Source organism: Mastigoproctus giganteus, chromosome 4, assembly GCF_048544385.1.
Source record: "Mastigoproctus giganteus isolate SK-2022 chromosome 4, ASM4854438v1, whole genome shotgun sequence".
NCBI lineage: Eukaryota > Metazoa > Arthropoda > Arachnida > Uropygi > Thelyphonidae > Mastigoproctus > Mastigoproctus giganteus.
The window spans coordinates 239,423,247-239,447,474 of NC_143578.1; the positions used below are offsets into that span (position 1 = coordinate 239,423,247).

Genomic DNA, 24,228 nt, shown 5'->3' on the forward strand with positions numbered 1-24,228 from the left:
ACTGTTGGCGTTGCCATTGAGCTACTGATTAACCATGATCAGAGAATCCAGCACATACCATGAAAACAGGCCCCAAACCATAACACCACCGCTTCCAGCCTACCGAGCACCAACAGCTGATCTATGTGCCATGGCTTCATGTTTTTCTCCAAATGCGGATAGGCCCATCAGCACAATAGAGTTGGAAAAGAGATTCCTCCGACTGGGCGACAGGTTTCCGCATGTCAATGGCAGTGTTGGTGCTGACATCCTCATGCAAGGATCAGTTTCTTGTGTCTCGCAGTGAGCATGGGTACCCACGATGACTGTCGACTGCCAAGCCTATACGAGCTAATGGCCGGCGCGTAGTCTATGTATACAATGGCGTTGCTATTGTTTCTGCTTTGTTACAAGACGAGACATATGACGCTCAGCGTGTCCTTGACCACATGCGAAAATCTGACCTTTGGCTGTTTGTTCGACCGAAATTGAGCCAGTTACGGTGCACTCCTGACACCACAGAATGGTTAAAAGATCTGGACGACGACCCATTCTTCCTCGCAGACCCTTAGAAACTGATCCCCACGCGTACGAACTGCAATCTTATATCCATCGTTCCCGACTTGGAACCGGCATCAGGGACCAGTCCATTCCTAACACAAGTGGGTGTTGCTAATACAAAACAAATTCAGTGTATATGTTCGTGTGTTTGTGCACATATAGTGAATGGTCACTTCATTAAGCACAATTAATAGCCAGCAGACACTTGGATTCGTTGTGACTGGTCTCAACAAAGTGTCGAAGCATATCACACGGTGTAATCTATGTTGACTGAATTTCTTCCCATAGATGTTACAATTTGGATATTTGTGGATTTCTGGTCGGAAGAGTTCATTCCACCTCATCCCTCTGGTGCTCCACCGAATTGGATTGGGGAAATACCTACAGTAGGCGACATTTTCCCTCATCTTCCTGTAACCGATTATCTACAATTCTGGCCTCGTGACGTGGTGCATTATCCTGCTGGAAGATCCCATTCGCAGATGGGCCTTCCTCATCTGTTTTTCAGCGATAAAGGGATGAACCTGTGCCATCTAAATGTTGCTCTTCTGGTTTATAACGAGCTCAATTTGCAGAAAACACTCTTCGCTTCAATTCACCGCAACGCCAGTCTGCATTATTGACTCCTCGCAGATGGGTCCATGGACTCAAGCTGTTTTCACCATAATCTGCAACTGCCATCAGTGTGAAAAGCCTGAAATTAGGATTCGCCAGCACTCCAATAACAGCACCACGTGTTTGTTCAATCGTTTAGTACAAACACGCGATGCTGTTACAGGAGTGCTGAATCTCATGAAAAGGTGTACCTAATAAAGTGGCCCCTCGCTGATTAAGGGAGGAGAAAAGTACATGGCTGTTTAAATTGTTGCTTGTTTAAATTGTTGCTGTTTGAATTTCCTGCTATGAATTCATAACAAAAACGAGATCTCAAAAACCAGTTCGCTTTTGAAATGCAAGCCTGCTGGAAAGGAGTTTATAAAGAGCCTGTTTCTTGCTTCTTTTTGAACTCATTTTTACCTTCCTGGAGTACCATCTCTTGATTCTCTCAGAGGTTTCCTTTTTTTAATAATATTCCTAAAAATAGAAATGTTGCTAGCACAGCGATATTACATTCTAATTTGGAAAAAGTATTTTTCTTGATCTCCCATACAGTTCTAAGGATTCGGAGCAGTGCTTTTCAAACCATTAAATTTCTATCTCCTGAGTTCCTCCACTTTTAATGGAACTCAGGAGATATGAATTCCTTCACTATTCTAATAGATACAGAGACTATCCTACCATTAATATCAGTCCACCTGCATTTCTGTAAATTAACTGTATGTACTGCGACAGCGTCGACCTGCCTTCCGAGAGGACAATTCTTTTCAGAGCTCTCCTGTCACGTTCCAGATTCAGAAATTTTTGTCAGATCATATCACCACCATTGAAATGTCAGGTACATACCGATTCCTTGTGCCATTAAATTATCATTCCGCGCACGAAGTCTGTTGGTACATCAGTGTATATTTACCACTAATATTCTTCTTTCTTTTCACAGATGCAGTTCGGCAATAGGAATGAGAGGTGGAAAACAAGAAGTTATACTTAGTGAGGGGTGTTATTTTGCCCCAGTTGTAATGCACGAACTAGGACACGCCATAGGATTTGACCACGAACAAAACAGGTCCGACAGAGACAAATACCTAACCATCCATTGGGAAAATGTACAGCCGGGTAAGTGGTGCGATCTTATAAATAATATTCCTGTGCAGAATATTAGTAACGTAGACAAAATTTCAAAGCTTTTTTTCTCTAATGGTAGATCAGTTGCACAACTTCGAAAAATTGCCTGACTGGGGGAACAACTTACTCGGGGAAGACTTCGATTATGAATCCGTGATGCTGTATCCCAATACTGCCTTCTCCAAAGATAATAAATCTCACACCATGGATGCAAAATCTGGTAGGATATTAATACAAGTCCAAAGTAAACCTGGATTGAGTGCTAGTGATGTCAGAAGAATCAATAAACTCTACAGATGCTTTGGTAAGTTATATTTAAATATTTTAACCAATAATATTTAATTTAAAAATATTTATTTAACTTTTTACATTTTACAGGTGAAGTCAGACCCGATCCTCCACTGATGCCCGATATCACTTGCGATTTTGAAGACTCCATGTGCGGATTCGAAAATGAAGGAGACAACAAGGTCAATTGGACGCGTGGTGAAGGAACTATTTCAAAGTCGGGTATGCTTTCTTCCTTCTTTCTGTCGAGTGTTAGTCATATGAAGATTCAACTTATTTCTCAGTATGAAAAGCTGTGTGATTTGTGTTTTTCAGGGAGCTTCCTGCATGTCCGATCAAGGGGTGAAGGAGACGAATTCTCTGTGATCAAGACACCCAAATACAACCATCAGTGGCCACGTAAGGGTTGCCTGAGTTTTGAATTGTATCTGAAAGGAGAGGGAATGTATGGTATGTTCGTGGATCAGTCAAGCAACACTTGGGGGAAGAAAAATGTCCTCCGTTATTCAAAACACGCGGACAGTTGGCAGAAGATTTCCATACCCGTTGATCTGGAGGATGACGAAGTCCAGGTGCGCGCGATTTATTTATCTGTAGGTGCAAAACTCGAGTAGTAATAATAGATTTTCACTACAAAGCAAAACATTTAAATACACTGCTTTCTAAAGTTAAAGGAACAAAATTCTTTGGTTTAGTGTTCTTCTAGAATAAAGCTTAAATAATAAATTTCTTTTGATCTAGGCAAAAGAGTTCACATTGAGTTCAGAGGCTCCTTTCTTGGTCATTGTGCCTTCATTATGTGTCATTCCATTGTTCTTTGATTAACTGTTACCTTACTTTCAAACAGCCCCTAGAATGTACTTTAAGTGTAACAGACTGTTTACTTTTCAGTTTATCTTCACTGCTCTGCATGAAGACGAAGGTACAGGGGTCATCGCCATTGAAGACTTCAAGTTCAGTGGTTCCAGATGTAAACTGTAGTGAAGAGCAATAATTTTGTTTATTTTCACGATTACTGTATTTCAAAGAAAAAAAAAGTTGTACTTAAGAAAATGTATGAAGAAGATAGTTATAAAATATGGTGTAATATCAAATGATATATGTACAATGTTAATTATATAATACACTACTCTACCATAAATATCCGGACACCAAATAACCTTCATTTACAGGGAAACTCAGGTATACTGAAACCTTCATGACAGCCCCTAGTTTTGGGTGTTGAAGACTGAAGTTTTCTCTGGGGGAGACCTAAAGTCATGGCCACTGCTTTGATCTAGAGAAATACTGAATATTTTTGATCTTCCATTCGGTGTGTGACGACGAAGGGTTGAAGTCCAACAGCTTCTCCAATCGCTTGGGTGTGCCATTGACCTGCAGGCATCTCAATGGATCTTGTGTGATTCCGCGACCAGATGACCTGAAATAAGATGATTTTTGTGCTGAGCAGTGGACCGTACTTCAGGGAAAACAATGGAGGACTCCCAGAAATATATTCAATTGCACCCTCTCTCTAACCACGACAACCTTTTCCACCAAATGGAGTTTTATGTTTACGTTTTGGTTTCTAATTGCTATGTAAATTTATTGGCAATTTGGCCTTATGCTATGTAATATTTATATTTAATAAAAGAAATGGCAGATTGCTCAAGCCTAGATGTATCTACAAATCCTGCGATATAATGTGGGCTTCTTTGAAAATAAGCTGTTGAAAATACATTGATCAAAACAGTTACAGGTACTGTCCAGTCTGTTGGCGTTGCTGAACAACTTATCGACTTCCACTATGAAGGCAATGGTGTCGATGGATGTCCACAGAACACATTCGCCGACTGAGGCGCAGATGTGAATTATTACGCCCTTACATTTACACAAATACCATTTGTGGGGGTAAGTTAAATATACCTGACTTCACTTCCGGTGTCAGAGAAATGGATGCAAAATGAGATGATCACCCTTCAATGCAGTAAGGTAAAACACACTAATGAAAGAATCTAAGTGAATTCTGCCCATACTGGTACGGGGCGTGGCGTATGTTCAAAGAACTCTTCGGTGAAGGTGGCAATGTGATGATCACTTTTGTATTTACAGTAAAATCTAAAATTAATTTTACAATACTTGCGAACGCGCTGGGGTCCAAGGTGTTTTGCATTATGTTTATTTTTAACCGCCATCTTGAAACAAGATGGCCACTATTGAAATTAAGGTTCACAGATGAACTTAAAAACATTCCATTTACTCTCAAAATAAATTAACAGACATTAGGGGATGTTCCAAAGGGTGCCTTCTGGAAGAGATGTTTATGTCTTGAGTTAGGATCTTGTAACAAAGTTCGATTATCCTCCATTATGAACTCTTCACTGCCCACCGAGGCTGTCAATTCATTTAAGGACCTGTCCCACAAAAAAATGAAATTAGTCTGTAATAAAGTTACTGAGGCGGGTTAGGCATGCTATAGAAGATTGTTAGAAGTTCTTACTTAAGAAGAACGGAAAGGAATTCTTCGATTAACTTAGTAAGAGGAAAGGAATCAACCTTATCGGTTATCCTGAACTTGCTGCTGATAAGCTAAATAAATATTTTTAATCCATAATAAGATGTGAGGAAGGTTTTAAAGTAACGAATAGCCTTGGCCTGGTCGACATCCACTCCAACGGCTAAACAGGCCTGACAGCGGCGAACCATGCTCGATATAAAGGTGTCCCATTCTTCCACCAGCGTAGACTTTACAGCACCAAGTGACCAAGTAGTTGGCCGAAGGCCAACTTGGTGCGGTAAAGTCCAAGCTGCAATGAAACGCCTAAGGGCGTCCAACGCATGTTCGATCGAATTAAAGTGTGGTGATCGTGCCGGGCACTGCAGTGGTTGGATATCTTCACTTTCAAGATATTTCTCCACCCCTTGAGCTCTATGTGGTGGCGTTGTTGTGCATGAAAAGAAAATCTGGGTCAGCCGCACACTTAAAAAGTGGCACATAGGATTCAAGGATCTGTTCTCGGTACCTCTGTGCAGTTATGATAACCCTATCAAAAACATGAAGAGAGGTGCTGCCATTGATCATTATTCGGTCCCACACGAGAACACCACTTCCACCGTAAATGTCCCTTTCTATGATGTTGTAGAGATGGTACCGCATTCCTCGTTGTCTCTAGATGATATGAAGTACAGAATCAGTATGATAAAACGGGACTCATCAGACAACAGACTGTACCCCCATTTGTCAGGGGCTCCAAGTCACATATTCATGGCACCCGTTCCGACGAGCTCTGCGGTGGTTTAGTGTTAATGGGATACAACCCATCGGCTTCCTTGCGCAGAGTCGACTTGAATTGAGCTTTCTTAACGGAGTCCTGTTGGAAATGTTTTCACCTGTAGCCACAGCAACCTACATAACCCTCGAGCGGCCTTGGCCAGCTCTTCTTGTAATGGTTACTGTCTCTTGAAATTGCTTCCATAATGCCGAGACTGCACTGCATGGCACATTAAGCCAATGTGGCACCACCGCCAGGGACTGCCCATCTTCGAGTCGTCCAACAGCCCACCATCTCAAAGAATCATCTAAACGACGATGACTTGCCATCGTGAGTAGTGGAGATGTGGCTGTCCCACTGAACAACCAAAAAATAGCAATGAGTGATGTGGTGGCAACCTGTACTTTTATAGTTATGAATATTTTACATAATGTGCTGCAATGTAAGGTGGAGATCGATTTCTATTTGAAATGAAAGAAGAGTATTACGAGAAGTTTTCAAAAGAATTAGAACGTGATGATTTCTATGGTGCGCAAAGAAAAATTTTATGAATCATACGAAATCAAAGAAAATAATTAAATGAATATGTTAAAATAATTAACATAGATTCAGTTACTTGGGTAAATTATTAAAAAAATTATATAATAAGCGTTTCCTGTTTTCTGTGGTATTTTACAAGAGAAAACAGATTTACTTTTGCAATCGTCGCTGTAATGAGTTGATTCCAGCTGCGAATCAATGCACCTGCAATAAAATTTGCCATTTCCAGGTGCTTTTTGAAGTAAGGAAATAGGTGAAAGTCCGATGGTACCAGATCTGGTGAATATGCGAGATGGTTTAAGATTTAAAAGTTGCATTCATTCAGGGCAATGAGAGACTTGAGTGCAGTTGCGTTGTTCCTGGTGGAAGAAGACTCCCTTTCTGGATTTTCCTCGGCGTTTGTGTTTCTTGTTTTTAGGCAAACGCCTGAAAAGGTCTGCATAATTGTGAATATTTCCTTTCTGAAGGCAATCTACTAGCAACATTCCTATAGCATCCCAAAAAACCGATGCCATTTCCTTGCCAACAGAAGGAGCCAGCTTGACATTCTTTAGAGGGAAAGGGAGGCAAGAAGCGCTGTGTTCTCACTGTTTGCATTGCTCCTTTGTCTCTGGATCAAAGTGATGTACCGTCTCATCCATGGTCACAAACCTTTCAAGTAAATTTGCTGAATCTACTTGAAACGCTGTAAATATTCAATCATTGGCCAATGAAGAGTACTGCGTATGGACAGCAGTAATCCCAGATAACGAGCACTTAAGATAGTAGAGAATGAAAGAGACCAAGCGGTAATCGTGCAATAAGACATGAAGGTCTCTAAGCAGTATAGTGTGTTTAGGGTCTAACAGCACCAGGCCCCCCCCCCCATCTCCTCGTAGTATACATTGTGGTGTGATACAGAACACTGTAGAGGCCAGAGGTTTAAAAGTGTATGGATATTATGGTGTGTAATGTTTTATACCGTTGTTCACCTGGCCTTTTAGCCATTGGTCCCTTAATGGGACCCACCGTTGCCCACACTATACCTTGCGGAGGCAGACCAGGTACACCAGTATTTAGATATTTACTCTGGCAGATCCTGCCATCTAATTTCCTGAGATTTCAGTGGCTAGGACCATAAAGGGGGGGGGGGGGGGGCAGAAGGGCTGCCACAATAGTTCTTGAGATTTTGTCAATGATATACAGGTGTTTAGCCAGCATGAACAAGGTGGTAATTATTCCGCTGTATAAGGCAATGGTTATTGCACAACTGGAATACTGCAAAAGGTTTGTAAACCTCATTTTAGGAACGATGTGGGATCTGTTGGAACGGGTGCAGGGAAGAGCAACCAGATTACTGAAGGACACAAAAGTGTACTCATACCACGAAAGACTTGAGTGAAAACTGCAGTGTTTGACACCGTGATCTGCGAGGAGACCGGATTGGAAAATGGTGGATGCAGGATAAAGGATAGACGTGGGAAAATTTGCTTTCAGACTCGCTAAGACATGAAAAAGCCTCATACAAATACTTTCAAGAATTTGATAAAGAAAACGATAGCAATGTGGTTGTTGGTTTCGTGCCTTTATTGATTCGAATGGAAGTTGAATTTTGATTTGTACTTCTCCATCATCCATCAAGAAATCTGGTCTAGTGTCATCTGACCTTTTCTAAAGAAGCGTAATATCACAGCTAACATGGCAACTTAACTCCCACACCGTTTGGTAAAGGCTTCGACTCGAATCCGTCAAGACCAGTAATTTTTATGAGGCTTTTTTCATGTCTTAGCGAGTTTAAATAGCAATTTTTTACGCCAACCGACCCCTTATGGCCCTAGCACGTAAACAAATGGAATGTCTCTTTTTTCCAAAGAGACATTCCAGAATTCTCTTCAGGTTTAACCACTTGAATGTAGTCTAGAAAACATCGGTCTCGGTACTGGTGTTTGCACAAATATGTACTTCACACTCTGCAGCTAGACTTGGACATCTGGAAGTTCACGTGCATCTTCCAACAACGAGAGATAATGGATATCTATTCCTGCAGGTGATAATAAATCCCATTATCAATGCAGAATTTTCATCACCATTTTGTCAAAATATTCACAGTTCAGTGAAATTCCAGCTTTCCAGATGGAATCAATCGTTGGGGTGTTCTGTGTCATCGTGTCCCTCATCGCTGCTAGCAATGTACCAAACAGTTAGTTTTTCTATTTTCTATGGATCTTAGTGAGTTTCTTTATGTTTTTGAGTGACAGCCGCCATCTTGAGATATGATAAACACGATTTGTTTTTTTTGTTTCGTTGCAGGTAAACGGTTACGGTCGCTGCTAGAGAATCCTGGTAAGCTTACTGGTGTAGTTATTTAATCAACAGCCTAATCTGTTCACAAAGAAAACGAACGTTCAGTTATTCTATCTCTCTAAATCAGTTTCAAAATTTCCTCTCAAATTTGTTTTGAAAATTTAAAAATTCCAATTAAAATAAAGGTTTAATTATTAAATAATAATTTAATTAAAACGAAGTCATATTACATAATATTATTAATATATATTTAATTACTTAAAATTATGTTTAAATTATAAATAAATAAAATTATTATTATATAAATTATGTATTATTCGAAATCCTGTAGATTTTATATAAAATTTAAAGGATACATTGCCACATTGCACATAAAATAAATTTGTATTATTTTCTTCTGCAGCGTTTTTCGAAGGGGACATTGCTGGAATTGACCCTCTTTCGGTGAGTATCATTTTGTTATTCGCATGGAAGTTGAATTTTGACTTCTGTAAACCCACAAGTTCATAGAAAATCACGTGGGAAATGTTTGGTACATTAACGAGCGAATGCACCAGGTACCTCATTTCCTAATAGGACCTTGATGATCTTAGGAAGTTTGGTATGTGGCAAAGCATCCTTCATGTCCTTGTCCTGTGGATGCCCTTGCCAATTGAAACCCTTGTATTCCAAGAGCAGCAGCAACACACCCAAAAAAAAATCTTTTTCATGTATCTTTATGATCAAACAACGAAAAACAAAGCCTCTTTGTATAAACGACTGATTATTCACTGTTTTGACAAGCAAAGATATTTCTAGACCTCATGACTCATTATAATTTATTTATTTTTTAAGGACAGGAACGCCATTACCAATGAAGCCAAGCTTTGGCCTAATAAGGAGGTGCCCTACGTCATACATCCCGTTTTATGTACGTATATTCTTATTCAGCAGTTAATTACTTAAAATAATTATTATATCCTGCAATTCAATTACCAATACTAAATATTTTTGTTTCGGTTTTGACACTTCAAATAGCCTTGTTTACATTCGTTCCATCCTGTACGATTTTCGCTTTGTTTGATTTTAGTTTAGCCCAAGACTGCTCAATAATGTTTCCACCAGCTCACTCTCCAATTATCTAGTGGAATGTGAATTAATTATCCTCTCCACAAGATATCGCGAACATCCTAGGAGAATCATTTGCTCATGTGTCAGCAGTGGCAAAATACAGCTCAACTTTTAAGAAAACTAAATCTCAAAGCTGAGCAATGCAAAATTAATTTTCATCAAGTATCATACAGGTTATCAGAACTGAAACAATCCATAGGCAAATCTCACGATTGTGCAACTGGTCCCAACGGAATTTTCAACTCAATGTTACGAAACGTGAAGGAAGCAAACTTAGGAGGCTTACTAAACTACTACAACCGTATTTTTCTTGAAAATGTTTATCCGAGGTCTTGCAGTCATTCAATAATTGTAGCCCAGGTAAAGACTCTTCATATCCTTGGAATTATCGCCCAATATCGTTTTCCAACCATCTTGCGAAAACTCTTGAAGTTCTCTTGCGAGAACTCTTGGTTTTCGCAAGCACAGATCTTTCTTGTCCTTATGATCAAAATAGAATCTAACATTCGTAATGCAATAGTTAAAAAATATATATGGTTATGGTGAAACTGGATATAGAAAAGAGCCCTTGACTGTACTTGGCGTTGTGGAATCCTGCAGGATCTTTATAAGCTAGAACTTCGAGGGGACCTTCCCCTCTCTATTCAAAACTTTGTACAACGTCGATCCTTCCAAGTACGATATCAAAATACTCTTTCCAAGCATTATACACAAGAAGGAGTACCCCAGGGATCGGTACCAAGCTCCACTCTCTTTGCTCTAAGACTTAATCAACTAACCAATGACCGTCCGAATTCAGTACAAATATATCTTTTTTAGATATATATATATATATATAGAAAGACAACTTCAAATGACAATCAATGGAATTACTCCAATGGCTATCGTCTATCAAAACAAAAGACAGTAGCCATTCTTAGAGCACTATCTGCCAAAAACTGAGGTACTGATAGTGTTAGCCCTCTCAGTCTTTATAGGGCTTTAATCAGATAGCGTCTGGACTGTGGATCTCCAGTCTATGACTCTGCCAGAAGAGTGCACTAGCATGACTTGAACCTATCCAGCACAACGCTCTCAGAATTGCGTTAGGACCCTTATAAAAGCTTAGAACCACCATTACATTTCAGAAGGAAAATTTTATTAGTAAACTATGCAACCAAAGTTTGGAGCCTGCCAACTCATCCCATTTGGCCACATCTCTTCCAGCCTCAATAGACTACTACTTATTTTTATGGTGTCCTCAATGGACACCATAAAAATAAGCCGCATTTCAATAAACGCGCAGGCATCAGACTCCATGAGATCTCTTCAGAGTGGAATCTACATATCGAAAAAAACTATCGAGATGTGCTCCTCCCTAATCCTCCATAGGCTGCAATTATGGTTAAACGTGATAGTTATTTCAGTCAGTGGGGTAAGAATTCTGCTGCAAGCTTGAACACAAGACAACTTTATGCTATCCACACCAGTGGTTATGCTGATTATAATCAGATACACACTGATGGTTCGAAATCAGACAAGACAGTAGGTGAAGCTGCAGTCTTGCCTGCTTTCATCTACCTAGCTCTTTATCACCAGGTTCTCAAACCAACGCACAGCATATCATCTATACCGATTCTTTAAGCTCTATCAAATCATTGCAAGATGAAACACACAATTACCATCCACTGCTGAAACAAATCAGATCTAAACTGATCCGGCTACAAGACAAACAACATAGAGTGGTATTCTGTTGGATCCCAGCGCATTGTGCAATACTTGGAAATGAAAACGCAGATCAGGCAGCTAAACAACCAATAAATTATACGGAACATCTGCTACTCCCAATGGAAAAATATATTGCAAGAACATAGCAACAATAAACTTATAGAAATTAAGATCCACCCATCCTTCTGTACCTCCTGGACCTTCTGGACCCCTAACACCAACATTTAAAATTTAAATATTGTTCTAAGTATTAAAAAGAAGCCATATATTAATATGTATAAGAGGGCGACTTATATTAAATATTTTATTAAAATGTCTTAAACGAATATGAAGTTAATCAGCCGAATATTTAAATTTATGCACGATGTTTGTTGTTTTTGTAAACAGCCCGTTATCTCAAACGTATAGAAGATGCTTTTGAAAATTACCACAAAGCTACCTGTATTAAATTCCGTCCTAAGGAAGCTGGAGACCAAAATTATATTGTATTAAAGCCAGTGGCAGGGTAAGTCCAACCAAGATTTTCTCCTCCTTTGAAAGTGATTTCAATTAAATATAAGCAATATATATAAGCAATCCCTCAATGGAAGTGAAGAAGGCTTGATTGGAAATTAGAATTTCCGATGGCTGGTTTTTCGAATTTAAATCTTAATGATTGAAAATCTTTTGCTTAGGTGCAACTCGCCAGTGGGGATGCAAGGAGGCGAACAAGTCGTTTCCATAGATGATGGATGTCAAGACACTCTGGTTGTTATGCACGAATTGGGACATGCCATTGGATTTTGGCACGAACAAAGTCGATCTGACCGCGATCAATACCTCGATATATATTGGAATAATATAGAGAAAAGTTAGCGAAATTTTCACTATAAATACTTATTTATATTGAATATTTAAAATACTCAGTGTATTTTAAAGAATGAAATTATAAAGCCAATTTAATAATTCAATTCTATTCAGAAATGGAATTCAACTTCGAAAAGATTCCTCCATGGGGAAATAATCTTCTTGAGCCCTTCGATTACGAATCCATAATGCTCTACGACAACTACGCCTTCTCCAAAGATGAAAGTTCGATGACAATGGCAGCAAAATCGGGAGTGAAGTTGATTCCAGTCTGGGAAAAACCAGGTTTCAGTGCTAGCGATATCAGACGTATTAACAAACTCTATGAATGTTTTGGTAAGTGAGTCCCTCTATTCTTCCCTTCCTTCTGCTTCCTTTTGTATCGATTCCTGGAGGGAAAGAAGTTTATTAACTCCTCGCCTTCTTTCTAATAGTTCATAATTGTCTTCTTTGGTGAGCCAGACCTTGCTAGAAAAGTTCAAAGTTAAAAATAAAAATGTTCTCCCCACAGGTAATGTGCGCCCTTCTCCGATGCCAATGCCAGACATCACATGCGATTTTGAAGACGACGAATGTAACTTTCAACCTGACGAAGATTGGGACGACGAATGGAAATGGGGAGAAGTGGCCCTTGGGGACAGAAAAGGTATGATTTGTGATTCCAAGTAATGCATACCACTTGTCCAAAACTACATACAATAATGTTGTTCATTGTCGGTCTAGAATTCATTTCTTTTTTAAAATTTTAATCGTCTGTATAGGATATTTGATGCGCGTTGACACAGAGACCATGGAGGAGGGAATTGCTGGTTTAAAGTCTCCAATGTATTACGTACAACGGCCAAGACAAGCGTGTTTGTATCTGACGGTGTTTCTAGATGGAGCTGGAGCCCAAAGACTTGTGATCGACAGCCTGGGAGAAAAGAGATCGGAAAAAGTCCTAACCTACAAAGAAAAGTCTGGAGAGTGGCAGGATATCAGTGTGGATCTGACTCTGCAAGAAGACAGAATTAGGGTAAGATTCATAGCAATCGGATTAACTTTCGTGAAGTTTATATATGACTATAATTGTGCGGTTTGCTACTTAAAAAATAATCTTCAGTTGTCTTAAAAAATAAGTTAAGTTAATGGATATGCACTAGTTAGAAAAAAATTTCCTTCATGGAAGGGCAATGCCTGTTTCTTTACTAACAACGTACTTAGAATAAGTTATTCAAATTTATTGAATGAGCACTAGGTGTCTTCTGAGAGAAGTGTTGTCTAGCTCCAGATTTGACCATTCTTCTATCAGGATATTTATCTCACCAAGAAACGTGTAATCATACCATGTGACAACTTACATTTGTATACAGTAACTTTAATTATCTGTAATCGCTAATTGCAGAACTAATTTTTTAGCTAGTGAGTGTACGTAGTATCCTCATTTTTAAAATTTCTTTCTTCTCTTTCAGTTCTTTTTCTACGCTTATGGAAATCCTGGGCGTCCTGGTGCCATAGCCATCGACGATTTTAAGTTGTCTCCCAACCCCTGCTAAATGTCGACCAACTGTGATTTTATTAATAAATAAAACATTTTTCCCCTCATTGTGTTGTTTCATTTATTTGGTGCATCAGTGCATTCAAGTGTCATCCGGACCCTTTCAGATGGCGAGATGTGACTTCCTCCGAGGGCCTCTTTCTGTGGTGTAAGAAAAGATGAAATCACTAGGGGCAAGGCCCGGTGAGTAAAGAGGTTAAAACAAAACTCCAGATGAATACTTTTTGCGCAAATATGTCACGATCCATTTGCACACATTTCATTTTATTGGGTAGATAGGCTCTAGTGGTCTTGACCACTCCACCACAAAATATAAGCCACGCCCAGCACTCTCGCTGAGTGGCTTTTCTACTCTTCTCGAGTTATCCCCTCCCCCTTTTCTCCTGGTGGGTGAGTTAGCAGGTAATCCTACCCTGGATGTTCCAAGGTTAGGAAGTCGATGCTGGTAAAACGGTCAAGTAGAGATTTTTTATTTCCAATTTGAGCAAGTCCCTCACAGGTTTGTATCCCTAGCTTGAGTTGGTTGTAGAGTCCTGCGCCTAGCAAAGAGGTTCTGTGCGTACTCCGTTAGTAATTTTAGTGTTGTTCGTAAGGGCAGGTGCTCCTACCCTTGACGTATGTGTTGGAGTCTGGTGTACAGTGTTCCTCGAATATCGTCATAAATTGGGCAGTTATAAAGAAGATGGTCCCAATCTTCAATTTCTCCACATGTACAATAAGGGTTATTGATGATGACAGGAATTGTCAGTTATATATCTTGACATCCATTTCGCATTTGATGCGAAATGGATGTCTCTTAGAAAACTACTTCAATTTTCGCGGTGATGTTCTCTGGGTTCCTAGAATCTCTCCTATCCAAGAGGACCCTTGTTCTAAAGATCGGAATAAATATCTTCACGCGTCACATAACTGCCGGTGTGCCTCAAGAGGGGGTCCTGTCTGGCGTTCTCTTCTCAGCGATCATGGTGCCGTTTGTGACCAACAAGTGCAATTAGATCACCTAATCAAGGATATCAAAAGATCTCCGTAGCCGAGCGGTAGTACATAAGCGCACTCTCTTTGAATAGACCGGGATTCAGGGTTTTGACTTGACTACCAAATAAGGTTGATCTGTCAACATTGCAGTGGACCAGCATGGCAGATTATTGACCATTCCATCCACATGACTTGTTGAGGAGGCTTCTATCCTGCAGTGGTTTTGACACTTGCTGTAGATTTATTTATTATTTTTATCATTAACAAAGCCTTTAGGTTTTGTTAACTTAAGACTATTATTTTAAAATTAAAAGAAAATGTTTTTTTTTTAACTATTTTAACTTTTTATGTTCAAACATACAGTATTCGGTAACAAAGCAATTCGTGAAAATAATCGAAAGTCAAACCAATAGGAAAAGCAGTAAATTTAAGTCATTTTGGTAGCATGCATTGTTGGTGGCATGTAAAAAAGAAATAAAGATGGATTTTCCTGAAATTGAACAAAGCTTTTTAAAAGATTGAAACAAAATTTATTTCACGAAAATCCATCCACTGGGAATCTAGTGGTTTTGAATAGTTTGCCACCTAAGTCACACTTGAAGTTAAAAGATGCATTTTCATGGCAGACCCAAATAGTGATTCCCATTGAACTCAATGAAGTCTTCCCTAATCTCGCAGCACACTTCAAAAAGGTTGTGGCACATCAACACGCAGGGCACACTGGTTGGGAACCACTGCAAAAAGTCATTTACATATTTGCTGGCATGCCTAAAGACAGATTAGTTTTATTTTCACAGAATTTAATTTACATAACTTGTTTATCCTTCAAACAGGCAAATTGAGTGATGAATATTTGCTGTTTATAAATATAACACACTGATACCTCATGCTCTTTGCTCCTTTAGCACGTTCTGAACAACCAGACCTATTCATGATTGACATAACATATCCATGTTGATAAAATTTAGAATGGTTGATGTCCAGTCCACCAACACCTCAATATAACAAAGAAGCATGGTATGATATCCAACATTACAGATTTTGGCAGCTACCTCCACCCTCTTGGTAGAGCAGTGCTGCTTTTCAAACTTTGTAAAAAGCCTTTCTTTGATTCCCATTGCCAAATGAATTTGAGAAATATTTCTGTTTTGCACATTGGGATGATGTGCCCATGTGTATCAGTTACTTGATCTATGAGAACAATTTCAGTATAATTTACAAAAGGGATGTGTGCAAACTCATCTATACCTTAACTTTTGCCCATCAGTGTAATGGGCTCTAAAATTTTTCATAACTGAATCTAAGAAATTTTATATACAATACTGAAAAATGAAAAAAAAATGATTTTGACATCATATACTTTGATTTCAGTAGAGCTTTTTCGGACACACTATTTCTCATGAAAGACTGCTATACACAGTAGAAGACCATTCAACCATCTCTTTGTATCCTGGTTCAGGGGGTTATAGATGGACACTGCTTCTCTTGGATGTTATTGATGGACACTGCTTCTCTTGGATTGTCTTTGTTATTAGAGTCCCTTTGGGTTCTGTGCTGAATCCCATACTCTTCTCAGTATTTATGAATGATATTGATGAAGGCATAGCAGGCTTATTCTCTAAGTCTTTAGATGATACAAAGATTGGTAATGTGGTTAATGACAGGAATTAGGGCATACTACTGCAAGAAGACCTAGAAACTTTGGATAGAGATGGGTAGAGAAGAGGCAATTGAGATTTAACATTGATAAATACAAGATGCTGGACATGGGCAGTAGTAATCCCAGAATGACATATTGGATTGTACCACATTCAAGGTTGTAGAATGGATGTGCGGGTGGTTCATTGATGGAACAGACTTCCATCGTTTGTTGTGAAAGTTGATAGCCTAAATAAATTAAGCTTGAGGTGGACAGGCATTTGAAATGAATGGAGGGGTGATATTGGCTCTTTGATTATATTGGCTGATATTGCATAAGCTTGCTTTCTTGCATCATATGCCTCTACTAATGCTACTGCCATCTTGCATCTCACATACTGTGGGTATATTTCATTACTGGGTTGTTTAGGTCTTTACATTGCTTACTTACTCACCAATGAGATCCAAAATAGAGTCAAATCCATAGTATGGATAATGCCATACACTTTAAATAAATAATAATAATAGGGTTTGGAATGAAGCTAAACATACCAGAACACTGTTCTGGTTTATCACATGCATCAGTAATGTCATATCAGTAATGTATGCAGTACAATCTAAAGAGGAATTCACTACGCTGGGTCACCAAACAACAGCAGCTCCAGACCTGGTATAAAGATACCAAATATATACTTCAAAGGAAAATCCCACGCATGCGCGAACAATGTGCATCGAGTGTAGTGAGAGGAAGAGAAACAGAAGACGTTAATCCTCGGACTCCATTACTGTTGTAATGTCCAGCAGGTCTATTGCTAACTTGCCACCTAACATCATGGTATAAAGCAGTGTCCTCGATAATAATGTGAACGCGGGTCCCCCATTACGATTAATGGTGGAACCCGCTGTTGTTATATGAAAGGCCTCTAACCATGTGAGATGGCGTGTATCACGAGAATAATCCAGAATTTCAACGTTTCATAGTGGACAGTGGGAGGTGGCAAGTACTTTTCAGAGTAGAAAATTAAAATTTATTAATGATAATAGATTTGGAACACCATTAAGAAGTTTATTAAAGAACCAGAATATGATTATGATTACAAGGGGTCATTTTTATTGTATCTTAAAATAATAAAACTAACAGTGGGTTACTTTTAATTAATTAATAATGCGTGTTTCAACCCATAGAGAGTTGATCTCTGATTGTTCGTTTACAGACTTTACAAACGCACAATCAGAGATCACGTCATTTAAATCAAAATCTGCATTTCTGATTCATTCGAGATTTGCTAACTCTTCACTGAAATCTATCTCCATATTAAATCTTCCTAAAACTATGCAACAGCGCCAGTTTAAGATTTCGTATTTAAGATCACCAAGTATAGAATGCCGAAGTATGCGGAAGTAGGATAAAATAAGTTAGTTGTTTTCCTCATCTTCTAACAGGTTTTCCGACTAAATTGAATTCGCTTTTAAAAAGTGTGATCTTTGACTCAATGGCAAAAAAAAAAAATCGGAAACATTTATTCGGTACCTAGGAGCCACTTTTCCACAGTTCACCTTGTACACGTGGCACCATTGATTCCGCTAAGTGTCTGAGAGAGTCTACCTCCAGATTTGACCATTCTTCCATCAGGATATTTGTCATCTGCTGTATTAATCCAGACATTCCCAATTGAATCCAGATCTACAGAATCAGGAGGCCAGAGTAGACGTTGGATATATAGAGAATGTTCCTCGAGCCACTCATCCATCACAATCCAGGTAAAAATGAAAATGGAGCATTGCAGGGTGAAGTTGGTCAGATACGACAGAAGAATATTCATTGGAGGTAACACCATCTTTTAAGAGCATGAGCGGTTCGAGCTAACAGAACCCCTTTTCCACATAAACCAACTCCAATCGCTTGAGTGGTGGACATGAGACAATATGGATGCATGGCGTTCATGCCGCACTTTCACTTGCTAAATGAGTTCCAACGATTTGGTGAATATCAAAAAGATCCTCTGTTCTCCCCATGACCAAATCTACTAAGAAGCCTCAGAAAATTGTACAGTATTTATCATGTGACAACTTAAATTTGTACACGTACATTTATCTATTATGCCAATTGCAAAATGTTTCTAATTTTTTGGCCAGTGAGTATATTACCAGCTGTACACATGTGATTTATATTTCTGTCCTAGAAGGTGTTCCTTGAGTTTTTTAAATACACAGAAGTCACTGGACAGATCTGGCAATTAACTCAATGATAATATTTGGTCCTTAGCACTGAGGTTACACCAGGGCTTGCAAACTTTTAAGAAGTGTATGAATTTTGGTAACTTATGTTTTCTCCATTTCTTCTCTGTTTTCACGATAAGATTATCTGATGAAGAGATAGCGTTCACCTGCGAAATTTCCCACGGTTCAGAACGGAGGAGGTTATAAAACAGAAAAACCCCACCTTTGTACTCACTACTCCAAGATGGTCGCCACGATATTCTTCTGGGTTAGTGTTTTAGCCACTGCACTTTGCTCTGAACAAGGTAAACCATTCATCGATACATACTCTGGTTTGTACCTCTTAAAATTTGATATTAACTTAATGTTCAATTATGAAGGCTGGAGGAGGTTGGAATGTTTATTTATTTTTATGTTTTAGGGCAAGACCATCCAATGGAGAATCCAGGTATGTCTTTCTTTTCAGAAAATGCTCCAAGTCAAAAATAACGTCAAAGCTTCCGAAAGTTGAGTTCAACCTTTTTTACATTTTTAACTAAGTTTAATTCAAGGCTGTTGCAGGACTGTTTTGAATTGGTAATGGAAATTATTTTGTTTATTTTCAGAACTATTTGAGGGTGATATTCTCGGAATTGATCCTCTTCAGGTAAGGGTTTATGGAGGGCACTCCACTATAGGAATTTGTAGTGAATGGATTAAAATGGTGTCATGAAAAGGATGGCGAAAAATAAAAGATTCTAAATAAAATTCTCTTGCAATCAAACCAGAATTTCATTAATACTCGTTTAATGCGATTTACATGCAGTGCCGGCCCCAAATTTTGTGGAAAAATTACTTGCGGGGGCCCTGGAGTCCTGTGCAAAACTTATACGAGGTGTTTTTGTAATAGCGATTTTTAATTTTTCATTTACAGTAATTAAGAAATAATTAAATAATTTTATATTTTACTGAACAAAAATTTAAAATAAGAATAATATTTAATACATTGGTATTGTTTTGACCATTTTAGTGCGGGGCCCCTTTTCCAAAGAACCGGTTAAACATGCTTGTGGCTGGCACTGTTTATATAACAACTTATAGATCTCCACTAAAGCAGATAAAAGTATTAAGCGTATTAGTAATTAAATAAATATTTATATTTAATTATATTTGAAAATTTTTAATTAAATTAGATAAATTTAGATCATCAATATTTATTTTAATTAAAATAATAAATATTAAGTAATAAATAAATAAAGTAATTAATTTTAATGAAACAAAAATAAATTATAAATATATAAAAATTTGTAATTTAATTTTATTAATTTATAAATATATATAATATTTAATTTATATATATTATATGTTTTATTAATTTATACATGCTTTTTTATAACTATCAAATAATAAAAAAATTAAAATTATTTAAATTAAATAAAAATTTATATTTGATTATATCAAACCATACTAAATATAACAAATTAATATATGAATTTAATTTTATATTGTCTGTTGATTATTTCATTTCATTTATCATTTCCTTTTATTCCAGGACAGGAACTCCATGACCAACCCGGTTAAATTTTGGCCACGTGCAGAAATACCTTATGAGATTCACTCTTCCCTCCAGCGTAAGTTCGAACACTCCCTGCACATAAGCCTAAAAATTTTATTAATTTTAAATTAATTAAAATTAATTAATAATAAAATGAGAATTAAAATTAATTAAAAAATTAATAATAAAATGAGAATTAAAATTTATTAATAAAATAATTTGAATTATTAAAATTAATTTTACGAATTATTAATAAAATAAGAATTAAAATACATTATTAAATTAATTATTAATTGATAATAATGAAATAATAATTAATTTAAACAAATTTCAAATCATTTAAAATTAAATTATTTTTACAGTTAATAATAAAATTGAACCATCTAATTTAAATTGTTCGTGATTAACAATTGATTGAATAATTTTTTAAATATTAATTCTAAAATCCAACTTATTATTATTTTTTTTTTTTTTTCAGAATACCAAAATGTTATCTTACCAGCGATGGCTGTGTACCATCAACACACTTGTGTTAGATTCAGACAGAAAACCAATGCTGACACCAATTACATCCAAATAAGGGAAGGAGAAGGGTAAGAGAAGATTTTAAGATTTTGAAGAGTATTCCTGATTTAGAGGAAAGAAGCTTATTTGTATTTGTACCAAGGAAATGGGGCTTTAAGGCGTCAGCACTTGCCCTTAGCCTTTATTTCCAATATTTGCAAATATGCAAGTTTGCAATTCTGATTAAGACTGTGGTCATAATCTCCTGAAATATACACCGAATGTCCAATTTGTTAGGCACACTCTATTACTCAAGGTCCATTCGACCTGCTCAAGGAATTGTCACATATCCGTACCAGGCTATGTAAACTAGTAGCCAAATACTACTAGTCATTCTCATTTGAAATACAGGATAGATATTTAGAGCATGGCAGTTCAAGTAAAATAGTCTAGGTTATTCCAGGTAAGTGAAGGAAAACTACCGGTTCAATGTCCTGGAGAACACGGACGCTGGACATTTGACAAGTGGTACAGGTCGCCTAGTGATTCTCTCTATTAGGTAGGTGTTCCTAAGAAACTGGCTACTCAGTTTATTTCTCAAACTTCAGTAAAACTGAAAGGTTTGGCCGTCTTTCCGCTTTTTGAAGGATGTCCAAATCTCTTTCGAAGAAGTTCTTTTCTGATTAAATCCAATTATGGCCTATTTTTCAGAAACCACGATATTTTATAAACCTTGCACAATAACTTAGCCACAGATAGAGAGAGCGAAAAACTGGACACATTTAGAAAACTAGACAATTCTTTTTCAGTAATCATAAGCTGTTGTACAGCAAGGAAAGTTTCAAGGAATCATTAAAACCTATTATAATGATACAGTTCTTTTTTCCCTCTAAATACCTTCTGTTTAAATCCTTTTGATGACTTTTATTATATGAGTGCAATGTAATCCTCATCTTCAGAAAGCATTTTTTTCTAAAAGAACGTTATTCACTTGCAGATGCAATTCCCAGATCGGAATGGTCGGAGGAGTTCAGTATGTTAATCTAGGTGACGGTTGTAAATACGTGGGTATTATAATCCACGAGCTAGGGCATGCTGTAGGGTTATGGCATGAACACACCAGGCCAGACAGGGACAATTATTTGACTATAATTTGGGATAACATCATTCCAGGTAAGTGAAGGAAATCTACGCATTACCACACTCTTCTGTTCTGTCTTTCTTTCTGACGTGTACCTGGCGAGGTGACTTCCAGCATTATTCCGTTTGCTTTACAGATCAGAAGCACAACTTCGACAAAATGCCCTTCTGGGGTACCAATACCCTCAATGAGGCCTTCGATTTCGACTCCATCATGCTCTACGATTCGTACACCTTCACGAAAAATAACAAGGAAACTATGATTTCCAAACGACCTGGAATTCAGTTGATTCCACCTTATAAAAAATTTGACATGAGTGCAGCCGACATCAGACGCATTAACAAACTCCATCAGTGCTTTGGTATGTATACTTCTTTCATCAAAATCTATGAATTCATTTATTATCTTGTTCGTGTGTTACACGAACAAGGACTTGGTGTGTGTATGTGTGTGTGAGTCAGTAGAGATCTATATTTGCCAGCCAACACTACGAAAATTGAGAACGAATTATGAACTTTCCTCTTCATGCAGATATCCATCCAGCTGACCTTTGAATTTCTTCAAACTGTCAGCCTCAGCTACCTGCGGGGACAACTTATAATGAACAATCCTCTAGTTTAAAGAAAACAGCCTACAATCTAGTCTGTAATTTGAATTTAATGGTTAAGGTTAAGGCCCCTGGTTCTGGAATTCTTTATAACCTTGAAAATTCCGATTTCATTAATTTTATTAACCCCTCTTAGAGCCTTATAAACCTGAATCAGTTCGCCTCTGGGGTTCCTTGTTGACAAGTACTGTAGCCCCACATGATTAGTCTTTCTTCCTGCGGTCGTCCTTTTGCTAATCTTACCATGCTTGTTGCCTGTCTTTGGACCCTTTCAAGAAACTCAATGTCTTTTTCCAGATGAGGTCTCCATACTTGGACACGATATGGAGACTTCATCATCCATCATGTCTCTTGAGGTTATTGATCGTTAAATCTTTGATAGAATACCGAGGCCTTTCTTAGAACCTGTTTATATTGTTCAGAAAACATCTCTGCTCATATCGTAACTCCCAAACCTCCTTTCCCGCCCAAAGGTTTATAATGCAATCCCACGAAGTGTATAAATGATGATGTCTTTGATATATTTACTTTGTTTTTTGCTTTTATATTCAAAGTCAATATTGTTAAGACTGGGGTGTGCCGCCAACGTCAAGATTGGACTGGACAAGACCAAGACTCGATTTATACTCGTTTGCAGCAATGGTAATTGATATACCATTTCTGCATAATCAAAGATCATCGTGTGGCGTGAACCTCATGGAGCCATGGTTCCCGACTGTCTCGTGTCTCGATGCCACTCCAGCACTGAACTGGCTGGAGGTGGTATCATGACATGAGCTATGGGGTAAGTGATGCCCCTGGAATACAGCTTAGCCTCCCTTTCAGAAAATCGTGAGAGACTGCCACCAATTGTCTCATTTCTTTAAATGTCTCAAACACCATTAAAAACAAAACTCTGACACTGTTATCTGTTACATTTTGTATTTTAAATATCGAAATATATTTAAAAATTTGAAACCCACAAGAAATATTATTTATTTAATTTTAAAGTTTGACTTGAGTATCATCTGAACGGAAATGGTCAGTTTTGAACTGGTCACCTCAATTTGTTCAATTGTGCACCTTGATTTATATATTTTTTTAATTTTTTCAGGGAATGTCCGACCCCCAGTCCCGAAAATGACTCGATATGAGTGTAATTTTGAACAAGATGAATGTTTCTTTAGCAACAATCCTTCTACCGCGCCTTATGCCAAATGGATTCGTGAGGGAGGGAATCTAGGCGACCGGACAGGTAATTCTGCTTGTACCTTATTTCCATCAACGGTCATCATCATATTTACACTCATTGGAGCGTTCCCTGAGCATAAGCTCATTAACGCAATTTAACTATTTACATCGACCTATTTGGCCTTCCATGCTGCAAATGGTATTGCCCTCCAGCAGGGAAGTTTTCCATCCCTAGCCCCGTGGAGGCAAGTCGCTACTGTCCTTAATCATATTTACACTCATTGAAGCGTTTCCCGAGCAAGAGGCTCAACAACGCAATTTAGCTATTTACTTCGACCTATTTAGCCTTCCATACCCTGCAGAGGGAAGTTTACCATCCCTAGCCCCATGAAGGTAGGTCGCTACTACCCTTGTAAAATTCAATATCAATGTTATCACTATGAACATAGAAGTCCGATTGCATTGATCAAACCACAATCAAAATCTAAACAGCGATATCAATTTAGAAATTATATAATACATTCGCATCAGTTTAGAAGTCAACCTGGTTTAAACATATATATATATATATATATATATATACGTGAACTTTATCATTTCCTATGTACAGCACAT

The 24,228-nt window shown here is 37.8% G+C and overlaps 2 protein-coding genes across 2 annotated transcripts in view; both read left to right on the forward strand.

The window, feature by feature from the left end:
- Positions 1 to 34: 34 nt before the first annotated feature.
- Positions 35 to 21,876, forward strand: LOC150087543 (uncharacterized). Its single transcript, XM_090372527.1, has 15 exons — positions 35 to 282; positions 2,078 to 2,253; positions 2,342 to 2,566; positions 2,641 to 2,772; positions 2,866 to 3,122; positions 3,442 to 3,520; positions 8,631 to 8,663; positions 11,829 to 11,946; positions 12,116 to 12,291; positions 12,402 to 12,623; positions 12,799 to 12,933; positions 13,049 to 13,302; positions 20,189 to 20,267; positions 20,670 to 20,784; positions 21,693 to 21,876. The coding sequence occupies exons 1-15, from the start codon at positions 35 to 37 to the stop codon at positions 21,874 to 21,876; spliced, it is 2,433 nt and encodes an 810-aa protein (XP_090228653.1).
- Positions 21,877 to 21,995: 119 nt separating this feature from the next.
- Positions 21,996 to 24,228, forward strand: part of LOC150087544 (meprin A subunit beta-like) — a 30,137-nt gene continuing 27,904 nt past the window's right edge. The window contains exons 1-2 of the mRNA XM_090372528.1: positions 21,996 to 22,197; positions 23,537 to 23,677. Of these exons, the coding sequence (XP_090228654.1) occupies positions 21,996 to 22,197; positions 23,537 to 23,677 (343 nt within the window). The remainder of the gene's footprint in view (positions 22,198 to 23,536; positions 23,678 to 24,228) is intronic.

Coding starts and splice junctions, on each gene's coding strand:
- LOC150087543 (XM_090372527.1), top strand. CDS start 35: ATGATCAGAGAATCCAGCACATACCATGAAAACAGGCCCCAAACCATA. Junction 3,521..8,630: donor CAAGTTCAGTGGTTCCAGAT/GTAAACTGTAGT, acceptor GTTTCGTTGCAG/GTAAACGGTTACGGTCGCTG. Junction 20,785..21,692: donor CAAATAAGGGAAGGAGAAGG/GTAAGAGAAGAT, acceptor ATTCACTTGCAG/ATGCAATTCCCAGATCGGAA.